The sequence below is a fragment of the Nelumbo lutea genome, chromosome 5, assembly GCF_056320005.1.
Source record: "Nelumbo lutea isolate HS-2025 chromosome 5, American lotus-T2T, whole genome shotgun sequence".
NCBI classification, from domain to species: Eukaryota; Viridiplantae; Streptophyta; class Magnoliopsida; order Proteales; family Nelumbonaceae; genus Nelumbo; species Nelumbo lutea.
The window spans coordinates 30,559,398-30,581,858 of NC_142688.1; the positions used below are offsets into that span (position 1 = coordinate 30,559,398).

General features: G+C 38.0%; 1 protein-coding gene across 23 annotated transcripts in view; it reads left to right on the forward strand.

Moving 5' to 3' along the window:
* The window catches only part of LOC148851401 (uncharacterized), a 35,063-nt gene extending 15,047 nt beyond the window's left edge, over positions 1-20,016 (forward strand). For 4 of the 23 annotated variants that reach the window (XM_088947098.1, XM_088947110.1, XM_088947108.1 and 1 more), the window contains exons 9-15: positions 3,403-3,475; positions 3,618-3,679; positions 3,762-4,142; positions 12,185-12,287; positions 18,387-18,659; positions 19,686-19,754; positions 19,851-20,016. In XM_088947098.1, the coding sequence (XP_088803224.1) occupies positions 3,403-3,475; positions 3,618-3,679; positions 3,762-4,142; positions 12,185-12,287; positions 18,387-18,587 (820 nt within the window). In that variant the 3' untranslated portion in view covers positions 18,588-18,659; positions 19,686-19,754; positions 19,851-20,016. Of the gene's footprint in view, positions 1-3,402; positions 3,476-3,617; positions 3,680-3,761; positions 4,143-12,184; positions 12,288-13,009; positions 13,206-14,154; positions 14,518-14,843; positions 15,152-18,386; positions 18,660-19,586 lie in introns of those variants that run through there. The other 19 variants (XM_088947095.1, XM_088947103.1, XM_088947099.1 and 16 more) reach the window with 10 other exon arrangements.
* Positions 20,017-22,461: the final 2,445 nt, after the last annotated feature.

The following is a 22,461-nucleotide window of genomic DNA, read 5'->3' on the forward strand; positions in this document are numbered from 1 at the left end:
TACCACCTTACCCCCTTGCTTTTTTAAAGAATGTTTTAGTCCTTTCTCTCCACCTTGACTAGAACCACTCTTATTTGGTGAAACCTGTCGAATAGCCTTCTCCCTCCTCCCTCTTTCTGTCAGAACCTGAGCATAAGACCTATAGCTCACCACCTTTTCCTCTTCTCCTAATGGCTCTTTCCCCTTGGTTGCTGGTAACTTTCCTTTTGAGTTATCCTTTCCCAAGAATACCATTTTAGTGTAAGTGTTTGCCAGATTTGAATACTCCAATCCCTCACTTTCTCATAGCCTTTCTTCTTCAACCTTCTCATCCTCCTTCCTTCTCCCCTCACTCCACAAGGCAACTTCAATGGCTGTAACCAGCCAGGCTACATAGAACACTCCATCAACCATCAGCTTTACTGAACGAGGGATATCTTCCTGATGCGCATTACTCAAGCAAATTGCAGCTGAATGGAGGTCTTCCACAAAGGAACCGGCCAGTCTTGCCTTACACAGAGCAGCTATAGAATCAAACAGCTCTGAGGTCCAAAGATGAAACGACAGACCCAATATCCAAACTATTACTTTGTCCCTTGCATTGCAGATCCTTAGAGTTTGAATGAGGGGTCCATTTGTGATAGATACAGAAGTTGAGTGCAATTTACAACACAAAGCATATAGTTGTAACTCCTCTCCAACTACCTCAAGCAAGGCCTTACAAGACTCAAAGGGGGTTAAGATGGTAGTACAGTTCAAGTTTAACTTCTTTAATAACTCTTCTCCAACTGTCCTCCAGTTTTTTGGAGGTACTATAGAAGTTACTATAAACTTTTTTCTCCCACTCATTCTTGAGCTCATAGCATACTATTCTGCTATCTTTTGCTGCTTTACCCAGAATTTGTACACTTCCAACCTCTTTCTGGAACTCTTGTTTCCTAGCTCCACCAACTCCATTCACTACCTGTAACTGTTCTTCCTTCTCAGAGCTGCTACCTTCTCCAAATCCCTCTCGGGCATAGAAGTCCTTCAAAACAGTTGACACTTCTTTCCATTCAATCCCCAACTTTCCTTTAGGGTAACAAACCATTTGTTTTTTTTCCTACCCCAAAAAACTCCAACAAAGCCACAAACCTTCCTCTAGAGTTCTTACTCCTCTCTGCTACAAATCTCCTATCATTAACCTCATTTGATTCTTTGCACTCTTTCTACTCACCTGAACTGCTTTCTCCAAGAATGTCCGAAACCATACTACAGCTTCTTTCCCGACCAGTAATACCATTGCCTTGTTTAGTTCTCTGATTTTCAGAGCTTTCTTCCCTTTCACCCAAAAGCTTTCAAAAAGAAACTGCTTAGCCTCAACCTTCAGGGTCCTTCTCCAGCTTGTTGCCATGATAAAACTCCTTCCTCCAATCCTCCCCTAGCCATCTCCTTCCTTTTTGATATTACTGCTTGGGTGAAGGGTCCATATTCGGGTGTCAGAATGAGAGGAGGATATATAGGCATCTTTGAGGGTTTGGGTTGAAGATGCCTATATATCCTCAGTCCATATTCGGGTGTCAGAATGCAATCCCCCTATGCTAGTTTCATGAAATGTTCCCTTAGATCCTTACTGAGTGATAGATGACAAATGTGGATGCTGGTAAACAAATCGAATGCAGTCACAAGCTTAATATGAAAAAAAAGGTAAATATGCACTCACCATCTCAGTCATCTGGTATATGGATTGCATAAGCAAGTGTAACTTAATCAACCCAGTTTTGTCTTGTGCTGCATGCATGCATGACTTATCCTCCTCATCCAGTCACTCTAAGAGTTTTTGGTATAACCAATTTAAGCAAGCAATTGTACATATGTTGGGACTTGGGAGCTTCTGTGTTTTTTGTTTGCTCTTTCATTTTAATGCAGCGATTTGCTACTAGAGATAAAACTATAGCACTACATAAGACCTAAATATTTGATTTTTCAATATATTTTAGGTTCAGTCACTATATCTACGAGTTAGCTTACTTCCTTTTGATCCTCACGTCCTGCTTACCTTAAACTTTCACTAAGCCACTTATTGCTGAGGTGATTGATATTTATTTCACAAGTCCAAACCTCCTAGCTGGCTTCCTCTTCTCACCAAGAGGGCAGGATTCCTCCAATTTCTAAATTTAAATCTCCTAGTCTTCTCATTCATTATTCTCAAAATTGTCATTGCTGCTATGTTCTTCTCCATACAGCATGCCAGTCATATTTGTCATTCCTACAATGGCTTTACATATCTTTGATTACCATGTATCCAAAAGTCATAAAACAGTAGAAATGTGTATTTGTATTCCATACAATTAACTCTGAGTAATATCCCGTTCAATCTCTCTCATTGTAGTTTATCCTATGGGTCCCATACTAAGTAGGGAAATACTTTTTTGAGCTATTTTAAAAGAAATGTATATTTAGGCTGTGTTTGGTTTGAAAGAAATACCTTGTACAGGTTTCCACACCTTCCCCTTCTTTCCTTACCTTTTTTCCTTCAAACCAAACACAGCCTTAGGGTGCAGGTGGCATTGAGATATTTAAACATCTATGGCATATGAATCTAAATGAGGAGGCATTCAGATATTCCATGATCATGGTCGACATATGTTACCATATGTTCTGCAAGGTGCCAACTGGCTGGTTGGTAAGGTCTCCTTTTGGTTGTAGTGGAGACTAGGGATCAAATCCCGCCTGCACCATGGTTGGGGATCTTGGGTTTGGGGGATGGGCTACCCTCCGTTGTGTAGCCCCATGGAGAAAAAAAACATATGTTACCATTTGTTCTTTTCTGTTCTGTTGTGCCTTGAATTCCTTTATTGCAGCCCACTCCATGACCCAACTCGACTTTTGTGGAGAAGAACCAAAGGGGAAATTTCATTGAGGTTTGTGATGTTTGCAGAGGCATGGACCTGATCCGTTTTCTGTTTATGGGCCTGACCAGAATATGTTGAGTTGTTGGGTTTTCTCAAATATGTATCTCATTGTATTTGAGCGCAAAGGGAACACTTAGAGAATGAGAACTCTGGTGTATTTGGGGTTTAGGCCTTTAGGGTTTCTATGAGAGGTTTCTCATGTACCCTCCATTTCTGTTTTCTATAGTGGATTTCTACTCCTCCATTTCTCATGGGCATAGGCTAAAGGCTGAACCACATACACGTAAACAATTGTGTGTGCTTTCTTCTCTTCTCTTGCTTCTCATATCTCTGTTTTACTTCATTGTTTTGTGCCAATCAAATCTGCTGTTTCTGGGTTTTGAGTAACATTTTTCTTCATTTTTGCTTAAAATAATATGACCACAGTTCTTAGGTGGATTTAAATTTTGTCCAGCTTGTTTATATTCATATAAATTATTCCTTGTGGATTTAATGTATTTCAGATTAATACCTAATGGTTGCAAAACAGGTACATGGTGCAACTTCTAAATGTTGTAGTTCAGAACTTGGCTGCACCTGCACTTCATAATTCAGGTTTTGCGGTAAGTTTTGATGCATGCCGCATGTAAGACATGATTGTTCTCTCAGATAGTAGAATTCATTGTCCTAATTTGTTTAAAAAATTGAGGGTTGACCCATATTCACATTATTATATTTGCTATAAAATTCCGAAATTTGATTTAGGGTTCATGCTCACGTATATGGCAAAGGAATTCATATTGGGATGCTCGGCCATCTTCTCGGAGGTATTTTTGCCTAGAATTTTATATCATCTTGCTATCTTATCTTTTGCAAGAAAAGTTACATGATAAGACATGTGCCCTGCAGCAATGAATATCCCCTTTTTATACCCCGTGAGAACTGTTGCTCCACAAGTGCAGAGAATTCATGGTCTGATAAAAGTTCAAGTAATTTTGGTGTTGCTTCAATACAGTCAGAAAAGAAACCTCATCTGGATTCTGCTGGAAGCAGTAGCATTAATTATTCTTCTGCTTCTGTGCATTCAGTTGAAACTCACAAGGACCTGCAGAAAGGGATATCACTTCTCAAGAAAAGTGTAGCATGCATTACAGCATATTGTTACAACTCACTGTGTTTAGATGTCCCATCTGAGGCATCCACTTTTGAAGCATTTGCAAGGTTGTTAGCCACACTGTCTTCCTCCAAGGAAGTTCGATCAGTTGTTTCCTTGAAAATGGCAGGTTCAAGGTATATCCTCTTTTTTTTTCCTCTGTTTTATATTGTTATTTTTCCATGTGTTGAACATTAGTGGCTAAAATTGTTTTTGGCTGGTAACATTGAATTTTACTAATAACTAGAAAATATGGTGTAAATTTACACCAGCGCTCACCTTTACCCTGTCAGAGTTGCCAATAATCATCATGGATGTTCCAAACCATATATGTTGGTAGAAGAAACTGACTACCATCAAGAATACCCTGAAGTCAAACTGTCAAAGAGCTTCAATAGAAATATCTCTTCCCTACACTTACTTTGTCAAGGTTGTCTAAGTGAGCTGAACTGTCTCAAACTGCACCTTCTCCTATTGAATTACAGAACACAGTCTCTCCCGTTTGTCCCTTTAACTACCACACTTATTTCCAAGGGGCCTGATACCCACCAAACTTCAGCTCGATAGGTCCTCAGCTAGGAGGAAACCATTTTCACGTATCTTGCATGTTGCTGATTGATGAGCATAGCATGGCAGTAATCTCCAATGGATTTATAATTTATTGCATTCGATCAATTACGATGCAGAACTGATATTTTCTTTTGATACAAGTTTTAACTTTCAAAAGCCCATCTAATTCCTCAAATGAGTACCACTTGATGCCACAAGTCCCGCAAAGTTCAAATCACCATCATAATTTATTGCATTCGATCATTTATAATGCAGAATTAATATCTACTTTTGATACAAGGTTCAGATCCCCATCTAATCCCTCAAATGAGCCCCCACTTGATGAACATAACATGGCAGTATCAGTAATATCCGATGGATTTTTTATCAGTAAAGCTTTAATTATATTAACTATATGTGAAAAGACAATACAACCTTGATTTCATGACCATGATATCAATCCCAAAATCAACTCTATGTTAATAAGATGCCCAAAACAATTGTTCCCTTTCTACCCCTTGTTTAGCAAGGGAGTCAGCTAACCCATTTGCACTCCTAACCCAGATCTTTTGCAATCCTTTCTACTCCCCTATAAACATTCTTGAGGGTCCAAGAAGTATTTCTGTTACATATTGCCCAAGAAATGATTACTTTTGAGTCGCCTTCCACCTCCAATTGACTGAAGCCCAATTGCTTAGCTAACCTGAGACCTTATAGTGAAGCGACCAATTCGGATTTTATGGAGTTAGCCACACCAACTGGTCCAGAGTAAAGAGCCAACAATCTGCCCTCCGAATTTCTTATTGCCCCACCAATACCTCCCATGCTGGGGTTACCAAAAGAGTTTCCATCAAAATTCAGCTTTACTACTTTGTGGAGGTTTCAATTCCATTTTTATTCTGTCTTTGTCTCTAGAGGAAAGTGCTATCTCCTTCCAAGCCCTTAGAATATAGTCACTGTTAAACTCCGAAAGCAATCCAAAGTTTTAATCCAAAATGCTACCTTCACTTTTATTGTCTCTATTATGGAGTTAGCCACACCAATTGGTCCATAGTAAAAAGCCAACAATCTGTCTTCCAAATTTCTTATTGCTCCACCAATACCTCCCATGCTGGGGTTACCAAAAGAGCTTCCATCAAAATTCAGCTTTACTTTACTGCCTTGTGGAGGTTTGCATTGCATTTTTATTCTTTGTCTCTAGAGGAAAGTGCTATCTCCTTCTAAGCCCTTAGAGTATCAGTCTCTGTGAAACTCTGAAAGCAATCCAAAACCTTCACTGTTAAACTCCGAAAGCAATCCAAAGTTTTAATCCAAAATGCTACCTTCACTTTTATTGTCTCTATTATGGAGTTAGCCACACCAATTGGTCCATAGTAAAAAGCCAACAATCTGTCTTCCAAATTTCTTATTGCTCCACCAATGCCTCCCATGTTGGGGTTACCAAAAGAGCTTCCATCAAAATTCAGCTTTACTTTACTGCCTTGTGGAGGTTTGCATTGCATTTTTATTCTGTCTTTGTCTCTAGAGGAAAGTGCTATCTCCTTCTAAGCCCTTAGAGTATCAGTCTCTGTGAAACTCTGAAAGCAATCCAAAACCTTCACTTTTATTGTCTCTATTACCTCCTCCACAGGTCTACTTTTGCCATTAAAAATTATGTTGTTCCTCTCCTCCCGAACCACCCAAATAGTTGCAGCCTTAGTAACTTTCCACATCAATCTTCCTCTTTTCTTTGGGTGCCTTAGGAGATTGGGCCTGAAAATGTATGCCGCCTCTTGGGGAAGGATCCACCTACAACCATAAAGATCATAGAAAATCTCCCAGATATGTCGAACAAAGGAGCAGGATATTAATAAGTAGGGTAGGGTTTCTCCACTTTTCCTACACAAAAAGCACATATGTGGAGAGAGGCAACAAAAAGGCCTTCTTAACAGAAAGCTTGAACTTTTGGTGGGATAGGCCTAGATCACACTTCTTTCACCAAGAAGTCCACTCCTTGTAAAGCATGTAAGGTTAAGAAATTAAAAAGAGAAGAGCAAGAGTCCATTAGGTACCCAAATTCTAGAACCATCCAAGAGAAGGTCCAAAAAAGAAGTCTTCAAGATATTAAGAAGGTTAATCACAGGAAAAAAAAACTTGCTCTCCCTTAGGCCTCTTCTAAAACCCAAGTCCTAGTTGTTGCCTGAGGGGGAAGGGGTGCCCAAAGAGGATACTAGTGCACCTTTATGGTTAGAAAGGGCAAACAGGTCAGGTAACTGGTCTTTGAAAGGATATTCCCCTATCCAAAGGTCTTTCTACATCAGAATTTTATCACCCCTTCCCAAATCAAAGCTTGTAGAATTGAGGAACAAAGGGTATACCTCATGAATTGCTTTCTAAGGGGAGGCTAAAGTTGAATGAGGGTTGAGTTTAGCATCCCAGCCATTACCTTCCACACAAATGCTTGCTATAACTTTGTGCCATAGCTTATCTTCAAAGGGGAACCTCCATAACCATTTGTTCAAGAGAGCAATATTTTTGAGAGTGATATTTCCTAACCCTAGACCCCCCTAGTTCTTTTGGCTTACATGCATGTTCCTACTTAACCAAGTGATCCTTTTTTCATTGTTTGGTTCCCACAAGAAATCCCTCGTATATTTCTCTATTTGTCTTGCAATCCTTGCTGGCACATGGAAAGTGGATAGGAAATAAAGGTAGGTTTGCTAGAGTGGCTCTAATTAGAGTTATTCTTCTCCTAGGGAGATATAGTTTCTTTTCCACAGAGCTAGTTTTTTAGCAAACTCTAGTACTGGCTTCCAAAAACCGTTGGCTCTTGGGTTTCCCCCAAAAGTTAATCCTTGGTAGATTATAGGCCAGCTCATCACCTTACATCCCAACACATTCATTTGCTATTAGGATTTGGTCCACAATCTGCCTTCTACAAAAGCCCTTTAAAACATGAAATGACAGAAGGTAGAGCCTGCTTAATCCTTTCAGCGAAAACCTTTTATATGATCTTGTGGAGACACCTTATCAAGCTTATGGGCCCGAAATCCAATGGATTTATAATTTATTGCATTTGATCAATTATGATGCAGAACTAATAATTACTTTTGATTCAAGGTTCAAATCCCCATCTAATCCCTCAAATGAGCCCCACTTGAAGTGACAAGTCCCACAGAGTGTGCCAACCTTGATTGATTTCTTTTTTTTTTCTTCGCTGCAGGGGAGGGGACTCTTCCTACATCCTTACCCACAAGACACTACCACCATGTATGGGCCTGAAATCCAATGGATTTATAATTTATTGCATTCGGCCAATAATGACACAGAACTAATATTTACTTTTGATACAAGGTTCAAATCCCCATCTAATCCCTCAAATGAGACCCACTTGAAGCAACAAGTTCCACAAAGTGTGCCAACCTTGACTGGTTTCTTTGTTTTTTTCTTCGCTGGGGGGGGGAGGACTCTTCCCACATCCTTACCTACAAGACACTACCACCATGTATTGGGAACGTCTCCTCATAAGTCATAAATGACAAGGGAGATATTTCCAATGCATAACTATATTGTCCTGTGGATAGGGATGTGAGAAGAGTTTGTGGATAGGAGATCCAATCTCAATATATAAATGGTACACGCCTGAGAAATGTAGTAGATGACTTTGTTTGGAGACTCAAATTGTTCCAACCATACTTGCTTCCCCTTACTTTACACTAATGGTGGAAGCTTTGAAGCCTAAAGTACAATAAATGAATAATGCAGTTGTTAGAGATGTGTCTCTTTGGACAATTCATCTTCTTGTAGATGAGGTCACCACATTTGCCCAAATGAATGTGGATCAGTATCCTCATAGCTGTACTTTAGGAGTCCTTGTTTTTCTTTATACATGTTTACCCTTCCATGGGCCCAATATTCAAATAAAAGTTGATAAGTACAATCTAATATCCATAGCAATGGGGATCCATTCAAGGGTATGTTTTGTGGCAGAAGTTATCTTCTTTCTTTTTTGTTTATTTTCTTTTTTGATTGGTTGCAGTTGTAGTTATTTCCAGCTCTAGCGCAATCTATACGAGTTATTGAAGCTAAAAATAAAAGCTAAAAGAAGATTCAATTTTTTTTTAAGAATACATTGTAAAATATCTCTTTATCAAGAGATATTTTATTGATGGCCTCTATAAAATCATTGATAAAGTCTTAGTAGGCAGGTTGAAGACAACTTTGCCTTTAGTAGAAGGGAGACAAATAACAGACCAAATACTAGTGGCAAATGGTGCATGGTGGATAAGAAGAAACAAGGAGGGAGAGGTCTAATTTGCAAGCTAGATTTGGAAAAAGCTTATGATATGATATTTGGTCTTTCCTTCTAGTTCTTTGGGAAAAAAATGGTTTGAGAGAGGTGGAGAAAGTGGATCAAAGGGTGCATTAATTCAGTACACGTCTTGATTCTGGTAACTAGAATAGGTAAGGACTTATTCCTAGCATAAAAAAGGCAGGGAGATCCATGTCCCCTTTCATGTTTACTTTTGTTGCTGAGGTTCTCAAACAGACTAATTTTTAAGGCCAATCAAGACAATTTAGTTGATGGTTTTCAAAGGATCTCAACATTGAAAGTGAACTGGGGGAAGAGCTAGGTGGCAGGATTTAATATGGGGTAACAAGATATTCAACCGGTGGGAGGAATACTAGGTTGTGAGGTTAAAAGTTGGCCCTTAGAGTATCTTGTATGCCTTTGGGGGTAATCCGAGATTAGAAAGTTTTTTGGAAACTGGTTGTAGAGAGATTTACGAAAAAATTAACTGTGGAAATGGAATTACATCTCTATGGGAGGAAGAATACCGGGTAGAATAGCAAGGCAATTTGAGAAAATTATGATCGCTTGGTCAAATGGGAATAGGTTTGCAAGTCTAAAGAACAGGGCGGACTTGGTATTGGGAATTTGATTAAGAGAAATACAACTCTGCTCAGAAAATGGCTTTGGAGGTTTTCTCTAGAAGAAGATAGATTGTGGCATAAGGTCATTGGAAGTATTCATGGTGTGGCAGAAAATAGCTGGGATGCAAAGTTGGCAACTCATGCTTCATCAAAATCCCTTTGGAAAGCAATAATAGAGGTATTGCCAACCTATCTCAACTTCATTCGTTTTGATATGGGATGTGTGGAGAGAGTATTATTTTGGGAGGATCTTTGGAGCGGGGACCTTCCCCTTAAAATACAAATCCCTTACTCTACTCTTTATCCAATGACTAGGCTGAGCCATTGAACCTATCTCTAAATTTGGTTTGTCCTTGGAACATGGGTTGAACTGGGATTTTGGATTTAAGAGAGATCTGAAAGATAGTGAGTGTGACTCCCTTGTTCTCTTACTTTTTTTTTGATGAATGAGTGAAAAATTTATTAATCTCAGAGAGTTGCAAGCATCCCAAGGAGAGGCATGAGATGTGACCCCTCAAGGAAAAAACTAATTACAGCCTTTCAGACTCAGCTAGAACAAGATACAAAGTAGCCCAATAAAGACAGTCCCAAGAAGCCCCTTGTTTGGGTAATGAATCAGCTACAGGATTTGCCAATCTGCTCACCCATTGAACACTAACTATCATACTGCTATTAGCCATTTCACTTTTTTGAGGTCTCTCTGGCCCCAAATGACAGCATCCAGGTTCAAGAGCCACCCCACAACCGCCTGATAATCACCTTCAATTGGTAAATGCTCCGCCCCTATCCGATCCACAATCTAGATCCCTTGTACAGCAGCTAGTATCTCTGCCCTTGTAGAGTCTCCCACTCCCACTGGTCCTGGAGATAAGGAAATAATGTAGCTGTCCATATTTCTTAGAACCCCTCTTATACCTGAAGATCTGGGATTATCCTGGCTACTCAAATCAAAATTTAGCTTAATGACACCCTTCGGAGGACGTATCCATTCTACTAAACTTCTATTCTTCGTAGTAGCAGTATTAGCCACTCCTAGTTTCTCCAAGGATCATCAGAGGAATAGTCAACAGAGAAGTTTAAGGTTTTCAACCAATGGGTTGCCCTTGTTCTCTTACTTTTAAAATTGGAAAATGCTTCTTTGAATGAAAACATTTCAGATGGTAGAATTTGGTCTCTCTCACCTGATGGTCTCTTCTCTTGTGCTTCCTTTTTTTAACCTTCTTGCCATGTCAGAACCTTCAGGGGTAAACTTCCTGGTAAAAGAAATCTGGTGCAAACCTATCCCTCCTAAAGTATAAGCTTTGTGTTAGGAAGTGTTCCTTGGAAAGATCAACACTTGTGACATGCTACGGAAGAAAGGCCAAATAAGTGCTTCTCTCATGTGTGCATCCCTTGCAAGGAAAGTAGTGAGACTCTCATTTATTGATCTCCTGCTCCTTTGTGCCTAGCATTTGAGAATACTTTGTTCTCTTTTTGGTTGCAGATGGGTTCCCCCACATGATATTGGTAGGTTTGTTCAACTCCAGATTCTTAAGGCAACAGAAAAAGAGAGGAAGACTGAAGTGGAGGGAAGTAAGAGCAACCTTGGTGTGGACTGTTTGGGAAGAAAGGAATAAAAAAATCTTCAATGAGAATAGTATATAAAAGGTGGGATTGATTGAAGCCATAACAGTAAGGACTGCACATTGGGTTAAAACTTTGGTCCTTTTTCGAGAATTCTCAACCAATGACATAATAAGGTCTTGGATTGAAGTGGCGCAAATAGGTAGACATGCAGAAAATGTAAGAATGGAATGGAAACCTCCAGCTACAAATAGGCTAAAGTTGAACTTTGATGGTAGCTCGTTTAGTAATCCAGGAAGAGTAGGAATAGGGGATCTTTTTAGAAACCACCAAGGAGTGGTAGTGGCCTTGTTTTCATGGTCAATTGGCTTTGGAGACTCGATTCAAGCTGCAATATGGGCTCTTTTACAAGGAATGAGATTTGCAGTACAGATTGGAGTTAGGGAATTGGAAATTGAAGGAGATTCATAATAAGCCGTCTCATGGACCAAGAAAATCAGTTCAGCTCCTTAGAAATACAGACGTGCTTTTAGGGAAATCAATCCCCTAGTGCAGAGATTTAATTCTAAGTTTAGCTGGATAAGGACTGCAAATGGGATGGCAGTTAGGCAAAGTTGTAATATGATGCAATTTGGGTGGTGGATTGCCTAATGATTGTACTAAATTTTTCGAAATTATTAATAAAATCTCTTGATAAAAGAGGGTTGTGAAAGCTGTATATTAGTACTCCTTAGATATGGCTCTATTCGGGATCTTTTATGAGATGCCATATCCTTAATCTTTTAAAGAGTTAGAATGTTGATGACTGGTAACTAGAGGCTGGATTTATCTTTTTCTCCTACTGATTGATGATTGGAGGCTTGAAATGATCAGCATCATTTATGCTTTTTATGATATCATGTCAAGGCACTAATATGAATGACAAAGTATGTGCTAGTTGAGGTACAACCACATTCTTTTTTTTCCTTCTTCAACACTGCTTAGGCGTATCTAATTTTCTAAAGTTAATAAATAATATTAAAATTTGGTAGCGTATGAGACTCCATATTTACCTATGCAAAGTGTGCAAATTGACCATGCAAGTTGTAGGTTGGTAACACAGATATTCTTACTTTATTTTACATGACAATTTTCTGTTTCATTTTTTTTCCAGGTCTTGTAAGCAAGTCCAACAATTGAATAAATCTGTATGGCATGTGAATTCAGCCATCTCATCAAGCAGTTTATTGGAGAGTGCACATTCGACACCTACAATGGTAAGACTCTGGGTCCTTGTGTCTATTTTAGAAAGGACTTAAAATATATGAAAATTAGTGCTCGAATGATATGAAAATAGCTTCCAGATTCCATGGCATTCATCTATTTGATTGTGAAGTACTTCCACAAAGGAGATATTTTTTTTTTGGTTTTCTGAAATTTGTTAAATTTTTTGATGTGCTTCCTTTTTTCTAATTTGAAATTAAAATAATATACCTTGAGAAAATCAAAGAAAACCATTTCCGGATATGGGTTATAAGTTTGTTCATTTTTTTGGCTACAATAATGAAACAAAGGCATCTTATTTTCCTCTGTAGAGAACACTGATGTGGACCCCACTGATTTGGTCCCCACTATGTTTGTATGGCAGCATATTTCTGTTAGTTATGTCAGTGTTAGTTGGTAGTTATTTCAGTTTGTTATTTCAGCTTTATTATTAGTTTATTTGCCACGTAAGCAATAAGGGCAATTTGGACCTTTTACAATTAGTCAACATATATAAATGTTAAGAGTGGGTCGGCAGATGTTAAAATCAACCCTCTTTTTTTTCAATATCTCTTCGTATGCTTCTTATCTTCTCTCCTCTTCTTTTCTGAAATTTCTTCATTATTTTTTTTTGAATTCAAGACTGATTGTAGTCTTGATCGGCTACTTGGTATCAGAGCTGACCTAGGAGCTCTTATGTTAGTTTAATTAGATTGACTACATGAGAATCTCTTAGGTTTAGAAGTTTTTCAACAAAGAAGGAGGATTGGCTGATTCTTGGAGGTTATTAGTAGAGTGCGGCTGCTACTAAGAAGATTGTAGAAGGCTGGGAGAGTTCCAGTAGTCAGGAAGAATCAGAAAAGGCTTCGGATCCTCAAGATTAGGGTTTTGCATCAGACAGAAGGTGGCGGCCAGAGATTTTCTTTCATAAAGTAAGTATTTCTTGAGAATAACTTTGAACAAAACCATCTTGGTCTATTCTGAGAGGTACGACTGGAAAATCTGTTTTTTTTTTCCTTTGGGGTTTTGAGGGAAAACCCTAAAATTCAGAACTGTTGTTGGTTTCATATCAGATTTTGAACTGATTTCATACAGAATTCTGTTTTCTTTGTTTCTTGGAAGACCTAGGCCAGTTGTTATCAGTTGTTCGGGTGCTGTTTTTTCTATTACAGTAGTTTAAATTTCTTTTTTATTAATTCTTGACTAAGAATGGAGTTCAAGAATCAGGGGGGAGGTGTTTTGGGGACTAAAAATTTTGGTAACATGTCTGAGAATGCCTTTCAGATTACAATTATGAAGTTTGATGGATCAAACTACTTAGAATGGGCTCAATCGGCCATGATGACCATTGAGGGTAGAGGAAAACTCAACTACTTGTTGGGAGATGTGAAAGAACCAACTAAGGAGGACCAAACTTATACCAAATGGGTTCAGGAGAACTATTTGGTTATGACATGGCTGTGCAACTCTATGCAGCCACATATCAACCGGAACTATTTGTGGGCCAAAACAGCTAAGGAAATCTGGGATGTCATGAAAGAGACTTACTCCCAACCCTTTAATGTTGTTAGGGCTTATGAATTGAAGTGTGAGGTTAACAACCTTAAGCAAGGAGAGAAACCAGTCTCGGTTTACTTCTCTACCTTGAAATCTTTGTGGCATGAAATTGACCACCTAGAAACACTTGAGTGGGAAAGTCAGAAGGATGCACAGATTCATAGAAAACAAGTTGAAACTAATAGGGTTTTTGAATTCTTAGATGGTCTGAATTCTGACTATGATATTGTAAAACAACAACTACTAACAAGGGACAATGTGACCTTATCTCAAGCCTACTCATTAGTGCATAGTGAAGAGACTAAGAGAAAGGTTATGATGCAGCACCAGTCCTTACCACCAGCCTTGGCAACAGTTAAACCTAATTTTGGGGGTGATACGGAGAGGGATATAAAGAAGGAAGATAAGTGGGATCTAGTGTGTGGACATTGCAAGAAACCTAGGCATACTAAAGACGCATGTTGGAAGCTGCACCCTCATCTAGTTCCAGCAAAACTCAGGAACAAAAGGGGTAATGCTAATATGGCTGTTAATACTAATTCTGCATCCTCATTGAGCACAAAAGGCACGCCTCTAGACACCCTAGCTGCTGTCCGGGCCTGACTCAGTTGGAAAAGGAAGTTGGGAATTCAGCTCAGTCATCTCAACCGCCATCAGCTCCTCCCACATCAGCCTTTGCTCATTCAGGTACTCAGGCCTTAGCTTATCATGCTTCAGTTTCAGGTAACACTGAACATTGTTGGGTAATAGACTCAGGTGCATCTGACCATATGACTGGCTTGCCATCACTATTCATTACCTATCACTTATCTTCTAGCAGAGATAAAGTGTCCATTGTTGATGGTTCCCTTGTTCCCATTTCTGGCAAGGAAGACATTAAGTTGTCTAATACCATTTCCTTATCTTCAGTTCTGCATGTTCCTAAGCTTAGTACTAACTTGCTTTCAGTCAATAGCATTACAAAACATCAGAATTGTTCAGTAACTTTTTTCCCTGACCGATGTGTTTTTCAGGACTTAGAGACAAGGGAGTGATTGGGACTGGCCGTGAGACGAATGGGATCTATCTGCTTGGAGAGAGTTCTCATTGGGAAGATAGTGAAGATTGAAAGTCTTTTGTTTCTCAGTTTGTTAGTCAGGTTATACTTTGGCATAATCAGTTGGGTCATTTATCCTTTCGGTCTTTGAAGAGTTTGTTTCCAAATTTATTTGAGTCTATTCAGATGTCCAATTTGAGATGTGAGAGTTGTGAGCTTGCAAAGTATTGTAGAACATCTTATTCATTGAGTAATAAAAGAAGTAGTAATTCTTTTGATGTTGTGCATACCAATGTTTGGGGCCCGTATCACATCACTGCTATGGGGGATACAGATATTTCTTGTTGCTTGCTGATGACTATACCCGTTTTTCTTGGGTTTACCTTATGTGTTCTCGAGATGATGTTCCTACTTTGACCTCATCAGATGATTTTAACCCAGTTTGGGGTCAAAATCAAAATCTTTAGATCTGATAATGCGAAATAATACTTTACCAACTCATTAGCCTCTTATTTGCTTGATCATGGGATTATTCACCCGAGTATTTGTCCTTATACACCACAACAGAATGGGGTTGCTAAGAGGAAGAATAGGCACATATTGGAGGTGGCTAGAAGCATTATGTTTAACTCCAATGTGCCTATTCGTTTATGGGGAGATACTATTCTTACAGTAGTGTATCTCATTAATCGGGTTCCTTCATAGGTTCTTGACATGAAGCCTGAATTTCCCCTTCTATACCCCGAAAAAGAATTGTTTATTGTTCTCTTTAAAACCTTTGGTTGCATTTGCTTTGTTTAGATTCTTGGTCCTCATCATTCCAAATTTGATCCTAAGGCCTCTAAATGTATTTTTCTCGGTTATGCACAAATTCAAAAGGGTTATTGTTGCTATGAACCTACTTTTGGGAGGAGATTTGTCTCGATGAATGTTACTTTCTTTGAGGAGGTACCCTATTATCCTAGGGTTTCTCCTCAGGGGGAGAGTAGTGAGAGTGGGGTTAACTCATTAGAAGTTCCTTTACCTGTTCCAATGAGTGATGAGGGATGTAATGGGGAGGGTTGTCAGAGGTGTCTGGATTTGAGAGTCTATCACAAGCGATGGAGGCAAGTTGATTTCAGTCATTAGCAGTCCAGGCCAGCCCCAGTTCCTTTTGCGGGTCCAGATCCAGGTACCACAATCCCTTTATCTGATCTAGGTCCCACTGAGATACCTTCCACTGTTGCACCCTTACCTCCTTTGGATGACCTTGACCTCCACATTGCAGTTCGTAAAGGCAAATGACGTTGCACCACATCCACAGCTCACTGCATTTCCCAGTTCCTATCCTACGATCGCCTTTCCCCCTTTTACAGGTCTTTTCTCACATCCATTGCTGATATTCCTATCTTTAGAACAATACAGGAAGCCTTGTTAGTTCCTGAGTGGAAAGATGCAATGAAGGTTGAAATGGGTGCTCTTCTAAGGAATAATACTTGGGAGCTAGTTGATTAGCCTAAAGGGAAGAAACCGGTTGGATGTAGATGGGTATTTACTGTGAAACATAATGTTGATGGTTCCATTGAAAGGTATAAGACCCAGTTAGTTGCAAAGGGATTTACTCAGACTTATGGTATAGACTACTTGGAGACTTTTGCTCAAGTAGCAAAGATGACCACTATTAAAGTTTTGTTATCCCTTGCAGCCAGTTACTCTTGACCCTTGTTCCAGATGGATGTTAAAAACGCCTTCCTCAATGGAGATTTACAGGAAGAAGTCTACATGCAGTTACCTCCTAGATTTTATGATGCAGAGACAGGAAAGAAGGTTTGCTGGTTGAATGAAGCCTTATAGGACTAAAGCAGTCTCCCAGAGCTTGGTTTGATAGATTCAGATAAGCCCTTGAAAAATTTGGCTATGTATAGGCCCAGTCAGACCATACATTGTTCATTAAGAGAGTGGACTCTTCCTTGAATTTGCTTGCTATATATGTGGATGATATTGTAGTGACAGGGAATGATAACAGTGAGATTGAATCTCTTAAACAACTCCATCAAGAGTTTGAGGTGAAAGATCTGAGAGAGTTACGGTACTTCTTGGGTATTGAGGTAGTTAGATCTAAACATAGGATTTTTGTTTCTCAAAGAAAGTTTGTTCTAGATCTATTGGAAGAAACTGGAAAGTTGGGTGTTAAGCCTGCAGATACACCTATTGAACAGAATCACAAGATCAGTGCAGAGGGTGGAGAGCCACTTGAAGATAAAGCTATGTTCCAATGGTTAGTTGGAAAACTCCTCTATCTTTGTGTCACACGACCGAGCATCAGTTATGCATTCAGTGTTGTCAGTCAATATATGCACTCTCCTAGAACTACACACCTCCTTGCAGTTGAGAGGATATTAGCATACTTGAAGAGGTGTCCAGGTAGAGGTATATTATTCAAGAATAATGATCACATGAAGATAGAGGTTTATATAGATGCTGATTGGGCTGGGAGTGTTGATGATAGAAGGTCTACCTCTGGCTATTGTGCTTTTGTAGGAGGTAACCTTGTCTCCTGGAGGAGTAAGAAACAAAGTGTTGTTTTTCGTTCTAGTGCTGAAGCTGAATATAGATCTATGGCTAATGGTGTGGCTGAAATCCTATGGCTGAAGTCATTATTTGAGGAGTTGGGTATTACTTATGAGAAGCCCTTAATGTTGTATTGTGACAATCAGGCTGCCATTAATATAGCTTATAATCCAGTACAACATGACAGAACTAAGCATATTGAAGTAGACCGACATTTTGTCAGAGAAAGGGTTTCGTCTCAAGAAGTGTGTCTCCCGCATATCACCTCCAGCATGCAGCTCGCAGATCTTCTCACCAAGGCTGTTCCAAGGAAGAAGTTAGAGTTAGACCTATGCAAGTTGGGAATGACAAATATTTATTCCCAACTTGAGGGGGAGTGTAGAGAACACTGATGTGGACCCCACTATGTTCGTATGGCAGTATATTTCTGTTAGTTATGTCAGTGTTAGTTGGTAGTTATTTCAGTTTGTTATTTCAGCTTTATTATTAGTTTATTTGCCATGTAAGCAATAAGGGAAAATCAGCCCTTTTACAATTAGTCAACATATATAAATATTAAGAGTGGGTCGGCAGATGTTAAGATCAACCCTCTCTTTTTTCAAAATCTCTTCGTGTGCTTCTTCTCTTCTCTCCTCTTCTTCTTCTCTTCTGAAATTTCTTCATTCTTTTCTGTTGAATTCAAAAGTGATTGTAGTCTTGATCGCGACTACTTCCTTAAAGATCTAATGGGCATAATTTAATAAGTTTTTTCATGGTATGCTAAAGGCTCCATTCATTGATCGTATATTAGCTGTGCTTCTGTTTATGAAATTATGTTGATTCTGCCATTTTAACAGTTATTTTTGTATCCTGTAAATTTTCTATTAAAATGATTTTGGCTTTCTTGTAAAACAGTGTTGTTAGTCTTTTTAAGGATGTCAGTCTTTTAATATTCTTTTCTTCCTAATATTTGTTCTCTACTGTTTGGCAGCGTAACACTTGTGAAAATAACCTTTCAAATTCTGCTGCTAGTTTTCTTTATGCTCCTGAGATGTCTGATATTGGAAAAGTGGAAAGCCTTGTTGAAGGGTGGGATATTGTGGAGCATCCCACTTTGCCCCCTCCACCATCACAGACCGAGGACATCGAGCATTGGACAAGGGCTATGTTTATTGATGCTACAAAGAGATGATGATGCTGAGAAATATAGTATTTTGCAAGTAAATATTTACTTGGAACTCATCTTTCTGTTCTTTCAGAGAAGGTAAAGTATATGATACATTGTGTCAAAAGCTTTATGCATTTATACATATAGCTCATGTACAACAGTGTGTTATAAATGAGATGATATATATTTCCCAAAACGAAAAGGATAAAAGACCTGTTTGTCTCCCTCCCTTCACCAATTTTGAATTGATCAATTTCATGTGGACAATTTTCTTCACATTCCATTTGGCTGGTGCAACCTTTGTTTCTGTACTTCCTGTAGGTGAAATTCCATTATTTTATGTGCTACACATCTGAGTTTTAAATCAAGATAAACAACCGCATTGTAACAACAAAGTCTATTGCAAAAGGCAGACTATTAAATACTTTGTCTTATGGTTATCTTGTGGCAAGATTAGAAGCCTCAAGTATTTTTTGGAAGAATAGATTTGTCACCAACATCTATACACTAGGATCTGACATGGAAGAGTTTTTCTTTCTTGTGAAGTGTTACAGTCACAAAGGAAAAGTAGAAAATAGAAGCAAGCAGACATTGCTAGGGCTTAGGAGTTTTCCAAATACTTGCAGTTAATTTTCTTTTTGATAAACAAACTAAATGAAGATAGATTTGTTAGACTTTTCATCTTGCTTGGAGATCTAAAATCCCAGCAATTTTCTACATGTAGTGCTGGTTGCAGAAAAAGGGCTTTACATGTTTGCAACACCACGTCTCTCTCTATAAGTACTAAAAGGAACATGATAACAAATTAAATTTCTCTCCTTCTCCCCTTCCCTCTCTCCCCCTGCCCCAAGAAAAAAAGGAAAAAAAAATGGTTTTCCTTCTACCTTGAGTTTATTTCTTTGGTCTTTGGTACTGTATTGTATGCTTATTAATTTTACCTTGCAAATTCTAGTATTCTTTCTTTGCAGTGAGTCATGTGGTTCTATTTTATTTGCTCTGACCCAGTAAATATAATTTGTTTAGTTCTTTTGGAAGGTTTCTTGAAGGATGGAATAGAGGCCTATGAAGCAACATATATGGGCAAGCTTCTGATCATGAATTTTCTTCTGTTTTGTAGGACAGGTTTCTCCAATTATGTAGATAAAAAACAGTTAGAGAAGTTCGCATATGTAAATATATATGGGTTTTAAGGTTTGCCTATCTCCATTTGCTTCCAAGTCCCTGCAATTAAAATTCAAAAGAAAGTATTTTCTTCTATATTTGAATATTTTTTGGTTTGAAATGTAGGATAGGAAAATGCGTTGAAAGAGTATGGAGAAAATCTTGAATTATACCATGTTACATCAATGGCAATTTACAAAAGTCATTAGAGAAGTTTTAGAATTTTGTAAAGCATCAATATACAACCCATGATACTTTTCTTTTTACCAGATGATCCATTTCTCTTTTCTTTTATCCTGCTTATAGTAGTTAAAAGCATCTCATCAGATTCGCAAATAATTCAACAATAGATACGGCATTAAATAGAATGGAATGACAAAATAGGATTTATGTAGCCAACCCTTTACAGTTTTCTTATTTATCCAATGAAATCAAGATCATGTAAATGCTATATGCTTTAACTTGAGTAATAAAGTTTGTACCAGTGATTTATAGTTGCATCTCATTGCACTCCACGACCATTTGCAATTTCACAAGTTGGTATTGTAAATATATTGCTGCAACATTATATAGCTCTTTGTTTCAAATCTACAATTTAAGTGTTTTCATCTATTACCAAAAAAGATAAACATAAGGTGTTTTCATGGTACTAGTATTGAAAAAAAAATGGCTGAGCTAAAAATACTGAAAAAAAAGAAGCATCAATGTATAAATATTTATTGTTTACCATCCCCTTCTCCTCTCTCTCTCTCTCTCATGCCAAAACCGGATTTTATTTTATTATAATGACTATTAACAGTTTGATAGCTTTATTTGAGTGGAGTCAATTTTGAAAAAAAAAAAAAAGTTAAACCTAGTATAAATTGCTCATCCTCGTCATAATGTAACTTCACATTTGCTTAAAAATGTGGTCTTTCTTCATCAGCTAAGTGAGTTTGCACAACCACACATGTTCCCAGAACATTTGTTTTAATAGGGAGATCATGTGGCACGGTTGTCTACCTATGCTATTTAATTAAGTCTCCATACACCATAACTCATGGAATGTGCATCAAAACACATTGTCATACTTTAATTGCATAATTTTCCAATCCTTTCCATTATATTTACAATATTTTCATGAAGTTTTATGACTTGTTTTGTCCATGCCAATTTTGTTGGATATCAAACTAAAATTTTAAGTTTTGGAAATTTTAGACTTTGGTCGAATTTGAGTGTTTTATATTTATATTTACTGACTTTTATTATATTAATATTATATCCAAATTTCCAGGCAGAATAAGTGAGAAAATCCCAATATTTTGGATGCGATTTCAAAATTATATTCGAAATTCATTAATTAAGCATTTAACCCTGCATTTTTCATACTTAGCATTTGTGGCTGTATCAACCTAAATTCTCAAAATTTCACCGACATAAAAACCATGGTCAACCCATTAGGAGTGAAAAAGAGCGAATGGACAGAAAAGAAAATAGAAAGATTGAGAAAATATCTGTTTCAATCAAAATAGCTATTTTCTAAACAATTGTGAATGGTTTATATATTGTATAACCAGACACTTCTTAACGCAATTGGATTGTATTGCATTCAGAAGTTGATTCCAGACTTGTTGATAACTGACCATGCACCAATAATCCCCATCTGGTTTCTACAATATTGGTTCGTGGACATTGTTAATAGTTGCACTGTTGCAGTCCAAACTCCAAACAAATCAGCCATCGCTGTCCAGATTTCACAAGATTAGTAATTGAATTAAATATTTGGGGTCAAGAAAAGGCACTTCAGCGTCTCTCGCTTTCGTTGGCTTGCTGTGATCAGTAATTCTGATTAAGAAAAACGATTACGCAAGACCATCATTGAAGTAAAGATTCAAAGCCGATCAATGGAAGGTTCATGCCGATATTGATGGTGGTTGACCTGGTGCTTTTTGGGTATCCATTGTCAAAAGAGAAAATTTTCCGTTTCAAAGAGCTAGAACTCGGTCGTGTCTGAGGGTCACTTATCAATGAAATAACTGGACACCACTATTAGTCTACAACCCAAGCTTAAGCTCCTGTTTGGGAGTGCTTTTTGTAAACGTTTATTGGGGAAAGTATTTAGAAGCTTTCAAGAAGGAACCGAAAAAGCACTTACGGGAGTTTGATTAAAAAAAACTATAAGCAATTCTTCAACAAAATAAACCCATTTTGAAGAACAGAAGAAGCCCAAATTTTAGGCTTTTCTTATTGTGTTTCTGGCCCATCTTGATCCACCACCTAATAATCCCAATACCTATATTACTCCCCTTTTTTTGGTAGTCCATGCTACTCCCCACTTGAAAGAAGTGTTTTTTCATCAAACACTCATAAGCTGTTTATTTAATAAGCAACTACCCAAAAAATACCCGTTTAGAAACAATAAGCATTCCCAAACATTACCTAACTACTAGCAGAGAAAATGGAATAAAAAAAAAAGAAAAAAAAAAGAGGAAAGAAACATTGATTCGGCATACAATATAATATAAAATGGAACAAACTATGGTATATAGACTGCAAAATCAAATTTAGTTTTGAAACTAACACAACAGACCCACAAGTATGTGAAGACTGAACAATACAGATACCTCTGGCTCTCTTTGAAAGAGAATTAAAATCAAAACTCATGGCTCCCACTGTGAAAGGGTAATGTGAACAATATTATTAAACATATGTATACACGGTATAGCTTCCAGAAATTACAGTCAGATGGGATCTACTG